This window comes from Antrostomus carolinensis, unplaced genomic scaffold (genome assembly GCF_000700745.2).
Source record: "Antrostomus carolinensis isolate BGI_N321 unplaced genomic scaffold, ASM70074v2 scaffold3289, whole genome shotgun sequence".
Classification (NCBI taxonomy): Eukaryota; Metazoa; Chordata; class Aves; order Caprimulgiformes; family Caprimulgidae; genus Antrostomus; species Antrostomus carolinensis.
The window spans coordinates 52,470-60,777 of record NW_010337732.1 but is presented as its reverse complement, the minus strand read 5'-3'; the positions used below and the strand labels follow the sequence as shown (position 1 = coordinate 60,777).

Below are 8,308 nucleotides of genomic sequence, written 5' to 3'. Positions count from 1 at the left end.
TGCTAGAACTGGGAACAGTAAAGACTCCTTTATTTTGAAAGAAATTTGAACCCAAAACATCACCTGAAGGTGTCTGAAAGCTTCATTTGATATTATTTGCCAAGACATTCAGTGCCACTGTTGGAAAACTCTGTGTCCATGTAATGATTCAGGCAGTCATTATTCTGACCCTTTCTCTCCTAGATTGATAAGCAGTTTTGAGTTCTTAAAAACTAAATTTCTGTAAGTCTATAAGCTCAAGTCAGTGAAATTATCTTCATTCCATAGTTGGAAAGGAACTCAATACATCATGAAATCTTGATATAAGGTGTGCATACAAATGGGCCTTTGCTGATTGAGTTCAACTTTCTGTTTTTACTCTTGATGATATTCAAATACTGTGCAGTCAAGAAACATCTACTGCTTTAAATTTCCTTTGATGCAGATTATGGAGTCTTGCTGATCATGCCTTGATAGCTCGTTGTAATATGGAAGAAGCAGTGCGGAGTGTGTCTTTCAGTCCTGATGGATCACAGTTAGCACTTGGAATGAAGGATGGCTCCTTCATTGTTCTTCGAGTACGGTGAGAAAATCTTACACTGGTTTCTCATGTTACTAGTTTTTTTTTCCCTTGAGTAACTCAAGATCATATCATAAAGTCTTTCATTCCTGTAAAAAGAAAAAATAATGGGGCATTTTATGAGAATCAAAGAGTAAAAATTGAGCATGTGCTTCCATAATATCACTTGGTGTTTTAAAAGGTGGTAATTGGCAATTATGCTTTATTTATTCAAAATATTAGTTTTTAGTATAATGTTGATAAAATTTGAGATTTCTTTATTTGTCTATTCTGAAAATATATAGATATTTTTCAAGAAGAAATGTGCATAACAGAGATAACAGTTTTGAGAGAAATCTCCTTGATCATATGCTTCATTTCCTGCCAATGCAAGAAGGGATACTATGCACAGTAATCAGTGATGGAAGGACAGTTTTAAGCATTTGCAAGATGTATATGAATTCTACTTTTCTTATTAGATAGGCCTTTTTTTGCATGAATGCTTCATATGCAGTAGGCTTTTTCTGTTTGGAATACTTTTATGGAAGACACACAAAAGCAAGTGAAACACAAAATTGGCCATGGAGTGAAACAGCCCAACAAAATTGTGTGATTTCAAAACACCTAAGCTATTTTAATTGATACTTGAAAGAGTTTACCATTTCCTTAACATTTCTCCATGCTTGGTAAGCTTATACTTAAAATACTTTGAACTATTAGCTGATAGGAGGGAAAAGCCTGTAATCGATGGAAGATCTGTGAAAACCCTGTAATGTACTGCTTTAGTGACTTTCACAAAACTTACATGGTCTGTTCCTATTAATTTAAAATTATTTTCAAAGACTAGTATTTTTCTAAGGAAGTTAATCTTCTTTGTCTCAGCGTAATCTTGTCTTTGCTAATTTGCCTGATACCTAACTTTATTCATGCTTCAGCCGGTGGAGACTGATAATGATAAACGCAGCGTTATTCCTGAAAGAGTAGCAACACCCTTGAGTAAGGCCCTGAATGCAATTGCTTCTCCTTTTTCTGTGACAGATCTTCTGACAGGGTAATAAATCTTCAGCCTCTGATCCAGGAAAAGTGGATGAAAGCAACGTGTTTTATTGACATTTTTTAAAATCATGTACTCGGTGACATGAATCTTTGTTCTCCTTTTTCTTGGCCATGAAGGGTCTGGATCTATGCAATAATCCAGAGATTTAGCTACTTTTATCAGTAACGGTATTTAACACCATGGGATAGTTCTGTTACCAGTTTTCAGTAATAAGGCAGAGCTAAGAGCATTTTTTTTTTTTCAAAACTCTTTTTGAAGGAAAAAATGTCTATTAATAAATAAGAATTTTCTCAACCAAATTTCTACTGCTATTGATGTTTTGGAGTTTAACCATTTTAAGAGAACTTTCTGACAAAATTATTCTGTTAGTTTTTTGGGTTTTTTTTAAGATCCTGATCATCTGTAATATTAATCTTTCCATTCATATCAGCACCTCCCAGAAATCTCTGTCTTCAGTTATGGATTATTCTCCTCCTTTCAGGACTCTGCTTTTAACAGTACTATGTATCAGCATTTTTAATATATTTTAACAAAATATATTGGTTTTAAAATAAATTTTAGTCTTTTCTTAAATTTGATGCTACTAGCAGTAATTAACTAAAACAGAAATTAGGAAAAAATATTTAAAAAGCTTAAAATGGAGAATAACAGAAGCATGAGAAATGAAGAAGACTTCCTCACAAAATTTCCTTACAGTCCAAATGTGTAATCTGGTATTGGTTGTCTTTGTAAATACAAAGTGAATGACCCTGAGATTTGTCTCATTGTTCAGTCAACTCAGGGGAAGATTTTTTATTTTTTTTTACTTTGTTTAATTCTTTTCTCATAGCCAAAGAATATGGGGAAACCTACTTGCAAAAAATTTTGTCTGCATTCACTAGCATTGTAAGTTTTGGTTCCTTGTTTGGATAAGAAAGGAGGTTATATCAAATGTAATTTGGATAGGGAAGAAGCAAGTATTTAAAAAAAAAAAAAAAAAAAAAAAACCAACAAAAAAACCTAAACAAAACTGGACTTATAGCTGTGTTGTTTTTTTTCCAAAGGTGTTTGCAAGTTATTGTCACTTCTGTTTTTCCACTTGTGGGTGGTGGTGGTACTGGAACCCCTAAAACTGTAGCTAACAGGTCATGGCATGCGGGATTAATCATATCTAACTTTAACAGTCTAATTGTTAGCCTGTAATTGAAACTGTTTGCCTGTCTGCCCAAGAGTTAATGTGTAGAAATGGGTATCTCCCAAAGGCTGTTTCAACATGGTCTTGTAAGAGACAGGGTAAGTGCTCATTGGATGGAACTCTTTTTCCACTGTCTATGTTAAAAAAAAATAAAAAAATAATAAAAAAAATTGTCTGATCTAGTTTAGACTAGACAGCTAACTGTTTTATAGCTACAATTAGGTGAATAGAATGAAAAGTATCGTTGACAGTTAAAGTTGTTTCTAACTTCTGCTTTAAAGGTATGCTTATAACCAAGGAAAGCAATAGGAACTTCTCAAAAAAAGGATTTTCTTGTAAATTGTGCTTTTTGCTGTACAAATTATTCAGTGCATCTCTCTTCATGTTTATCTTATATATTTGTGGATTGCTTGTTCACAAGTTTACAGTTCACATTTTTACTGTTGATTCTTGCAGAGACATGACAGAGGTAGTTCATATTAAAGACCGAAAAGAAGTAATCCATGAAATGAAATTTTCACCAGATGGCTCTTACCTTGCTGTGGGTTCTAATGATGGCCCAGTGGATATCTATGCGGTTGCTCAGCGATACAAAAAAATAGGAGAATGCAACAAATCTTCTAGTTTTATAACTCATATTGACTGGTCTGTGGATAGTAAAGTCTTGCAAACCAATGATGGTGCGGGAGAGAGACTGTTCTACAAGATGCCATGTAAGTGACTCACGTTATGAACAAGTAAACTTCAGATTTGATTTGAAGATAACCACAAAAATATGATATAAATGGTACATCTGCAAGCGGAGTTTCTTGGCTGGAATTTACAAGAATATCTAATGTTTTTCCACTTTTTAATGTTTTTAGCATGTTTATGTGCAACTGCATTAGAACTGGTAAGGTGTGTGATGTCATCAAATACCACAAATGTGAGATTATACTAATTTAAATTAAAATTGTGACTTTCTATGTTTTATTGAGGTTGAAAGATTAATCCCAAGAAGAATACACAGGTAAATGTGATGAAAAGAAATGGAGTTACTGAAAAAATGAATTATTAAACAGATTATTCACTTGCATATTTTCAGCTGGGAAGCATCTAACTAGCAAAGATGAGATCAAAGGAATTCACTGGGCTTCATGGACCTCTGTGATAGGATCTGAAGTGAATGGAATTTGGCCAAAATATACAAACATCACAGATGTCAACTCTGTGGATGGAAATTACAACAGCTCAGTGCTAGTAACTGGAGATGATTTTGGACTGGTTAAATTATTCAGATTTCCATGCCTAAAGAAAGGTAAGATAGTATTTTGTATTTCTGAAGAATGCAATATTTACTTTGATACCATATCAGTACATTGCCTAATGGTGGCTTTTGAGTCTTTTGTATAATTCAGCTTAGTGTGTGCATAATTCGTATCAGTATTAATGGACATAAAGATGAGACTTTAACCCTCTATGTATCTAACAATTTCTGCAAATGTATATGTACTTGTTTTTAGAACTGTTGAGAATGTGTAGTTTAATGTTCTTATTCTGATGCTACATTTTCAGAAGCTAATTCAGTAAAACTTTACATCACATCAAAATTGTATCAATATCAGATGCACTACTATAATTTGACCAAATTTTTTCCAGTAACAATTTCAGAAACTTCAGAAGGGTTTCACTGTCTGTTAGCGTGTGTCACTGTAGCTCTGTGTGAGCTATTTGCGCCATATTTGTGGTAGGCTTTTAATACAAACTGTTTCCTTAGTATTTACACTGTACCATGTATAAAGCCAACTGAATAGAACATTTTGGCTTTCCATGTTCTTCAGTGTTTAATTTGATATCATATCAGTATATTTTCTGATAGTGAATTTGAATTTATGTGTATAGTACAATACATGATACATGTGTATAACTCACATTAGCAGTAATGTCCATAAAGGTGAAAATTAAATGCTATATGTATCTGGTTCTTCCTGCCAAGATTTAAGTGCTTTGTGGAAAACTGAACGAATAATTCATATCATTTTATACCATTTACTTTTATTTTATAATTACTATTAGAATCAGAAGATCAAGAGCCACTTAAGTATTTTTTTGTTTTCCTTTTTCACAAGAGCGTTCAGACTTGTGTTTCCATTAAAAGCCTAACTTTATTAGTTACAATGTTAATGTTTTTTCTTCTTATATACTAAGTTCTATTTTTGGTTTTTAGGAGCTAAATTTAGAAAATACGTTGGCCATTCAGCACATGTAACCAATGTTCGTTGGTCTCATGACTTTCAGTGGGTTTTAAGTACAGGAGGTGCTGATCACTCTGTTTTTCAGTGGCGATTTATTCCAGAAGGGATAACAAATGGCATCCTTGAAACATCTCCACAAGGTAAAAATTATCTCTTCTTAATTATTTATTAAATAAAATCAACAGAGAATTCAGCACTGTTAAAAAAGCTTTTACTGAATTAACAGAAAATATTTCTATTATAATTCCCTGGAATTACATATGCTCAGCATGCTTGGGACATTTTACTTTTCGTATACAACCATGTGTTTCAGGCAAGCTACATTACAAACTGTTCTGCAGTCTGCTATATTATATATTTAGGAATACATAAGCAGTATTTGTCAAAGCATGTGAAAAAAGATATTTAAAGGGAGATTACTAGATCAAGCTAGATTTTCAAAATTAGCCACCTAACTTGCACTCAGAAGTCTGACTACACATGTTGAATTGTTTAATTTTATTTTCAATGTAAATTCACATATATATGTGATTGCTGTATTTTTTTTCTTGTTATATCTGTGATACTTAAAATATTCCACAAAAGCCACACGAACCACATAGTGGAAGCTGCTGAAAATTGGATTCCTTTCAGCAAAAGGGCAAAAATTCACTCTGTACCTGCACAATTTGGTAAAATACCTATCTTATAGCAAATAATTTTAAACACAGTGATGACACTGAAAGTTTTTATTTACCATTTCTATATGTTTGCACTCCAATGCCTGTTAAGAAAGCAGTATTTTCTCAGATGATGAAATGTACTAGTAACTATTTAGTTATTCTCCTTTCTTCTGCCACCTCCTGCCCCAAGCATTGAAGCAGGAGAAATAGAAACATGATTTTTACAAGCTGCTTAAGCTTCCAAAGTTGTTGAATACTTATTTGCACGTGGTCTAAATTATATAAAAGCATTGTATACTATTTTCTTGTGATCAGATGTGTTATATATTGATTTATTTTTTATACAGAGGGTGGCGTTGATTCCTACAGTGAAGAATCGGATTCAGATTTATCTGATGTGCCAGAGTTAGATTCTGATATTGAGCAGGAAGCTCAAATCAACTATGATCGCCAGGTGAGTAAAAATTGACACATTGTGCCAATTATCTAACAGTTTATTGTGACTATTCAGTAAAGATAAGCAAAAGAATTTTGCAGCTAATTCATAAGACTACTCTAGGAAAATTATGTTGACAGTATTTAGCTGATTATGCAACCAATATACACAAAATAAGAGTTTACTTTAGCTGAAATAAGAATTTAAAAAGATTTGGAGAAAAAGCATTGGTGTATATGCCATTGTATGTTAGAATAAAGACTATATCTTAAAAAGCAAAAATTTAAACTTGAGAACTTACTGCTATTCCCATTCTCATGATAAGTGTTAGAGAAGACTTTTCAGTCCTATCAAACTTAGAATCCCAATGTGTAGAATAACTCGCAGTTTTTTATGACTACTGCATATTCAAAGCAGAATACTCTTAATGAGTATGAAGCCTGTATAATACATTTATTTGTGACAGATTCTTTTTTATTGCCAAGAACAACAATGTCCAAGAATTAAAATTACCCTAGTTTATAGGAACCAAGTAAAATTGGTCTCTAATAATCACTTAAGACACTTTTTTTTTTTTTTTCTGTTTTCAGTACAACTGTGTTCTGAGATAGATTCTTCCATGCAAGAAGAAAACAAATCATAGAATCATAGAAATTTTTGTTTGGAAAAGACCTTTAAGATCATCAAGTACAACTGTAAACCTAACACTACCAAGTCCACCTCTAAACCATGTCCCTGAGCACCACATCTACTCGTCTTTTAAATACCTCCAGGGATGGTGACTCAACCACTTCCCTGGGCAGCCTGTTCCAATGCCTGACTGCCCTTTTGGTGAAGAAATTTTGCCTAATATCCAATCTAAACCTCCCCTGGCACAACTCAAAGCCATTTCCTCTTGTCCTGGCATTTGCTACTTGGGAGAAGAGACCAAATCCCACCTTGCTACAACCTCTTTTCTGGGTTGTAGAGAGCGAGGTCTCCCTTCTGTCTCCTTTTCTCCAGACTAAACAAACCCAGTTCCCTCAGCTGCTCCTCATAAGACTTGTGCTCTAGATCCTTCACCAGCTTCATTATCTTCCTTTGGACCTGCTTCAGCACCTTAGTGTCTTTCCTGTAGTGAGGGGCCCAAAACTGGACACAGCACTCGGGAGGCAGCCTCACCAGTGCCCAGTACAGGCGCACAATCACTGCCCTACTCCTACTGGCCACACTATTTCTGATACAAGCCAGGATGCTGTTGGCCTTCTTGGCCACCCGGGCATGCTGCTGGCTCATATTCAGCTGGCTGTTGACCAACATGGGATATTTAGTTCTTACCTAACAAGAAACTATTTAACCCTTTTTCATTCACGTGACCATTCTATGTCTTTCTTTATTGCATGTTGCTCGAACGTGTCTCTGATGGCAGAATTATTTTCCTTGTGGTTCTTTCCATTCCATTCATGACATTGAGTACTTTGCCAACACTGATCTTTGTAACAGTCTGTGATGTGGAAGGGTGCTGTCATCCTTGTTTTGAACTAAATGAAACATTAACATCAAATTCTGCTATCCACCTTCTGACTTTCGCTTTTATTTAAAAATGTCTGGGACTTGATTTTCAGGAGCTGTTGTCATTGTGAATAGAATATTACTTGTCACCTAGTCCTGTGACCTTATCAGTTGCAGTGCTGAAAGGTCAGAACTTCCTTGGACCAGAACTAGGGTCTTGTACTAAGCATGAAAAATACACAATAATCTTGGTTCAAGTTGGTTTGAGTGATTTAATGGCTGCCATGGAGCTGCTTTCTAGAATGTGGAAGGATCACTGCTAATGTTCCATGCTTTAGCCAAGGGCTGTCCTTTGTCTTTTCACCTCACTTTCTAGATTTGCAATAAATGCCATAGGTCCTTCTGACAACAGCTTATTTTGTCTCTTTATTGATCACATTTGCCAACTGAAACAGAGTTTTTGTCAAATTTTCTCCCTGCCTTCTCTTTTACTCCAAGTCTCACTAGAATGCTTGTTCCATCTTCCTCTCCTCCTCCTGATTTTCCATCTGTATTTAAATCAGACAACATCCTCCTCCATGCTGTCTATGTGTCAAAAAGGATGTCTGGGTTTAAAAACTAAAAGTGAAAAAATAGTTGTAGGCAGTTAAACAACAATTTTCCAAGCAGGTTAACACATGAAAAAGCTAGAAACAACTTAAAATAGAATCTTATAC

General features: G+C 34.4%; 1 protein-coding gene across 1 annotated transcript in view; it reads left to right on the top strand.

Moving 5' to 3' along the window:
• EML6 (EMAP like 6) overlaps window positions 1–8,308 on the top strand; it is a gene marked incomplete at its 5' end in the record, with an annotated part of 80,480 nt that overhangs the window by 23,188 nt on the left and 48,984 nt on the right. The window contains 5 exons of the mRNA XM_029086808.1: window positions 425–562; window positions 3,226–3,482; window positions 3,854–4,066; window positions 4,976–5,143; window positions 6,013–6,119. Of these exons, the coding sequence (XP_028942641.1) occupies window positions 425–562; window positions 3,226–3,482; window positions 3,854–4,066; window positions 4,976–5,143; window positions 6,013–6,119 (883 nt within the window). The remainder of the gene's footprint in view (window positions 1–424; window positions 563–3,225; window positions 3,483–3,853; window positions 4,067–4,975; window positions 5,144–6,012; window positions 6,120–8,308) is intronic.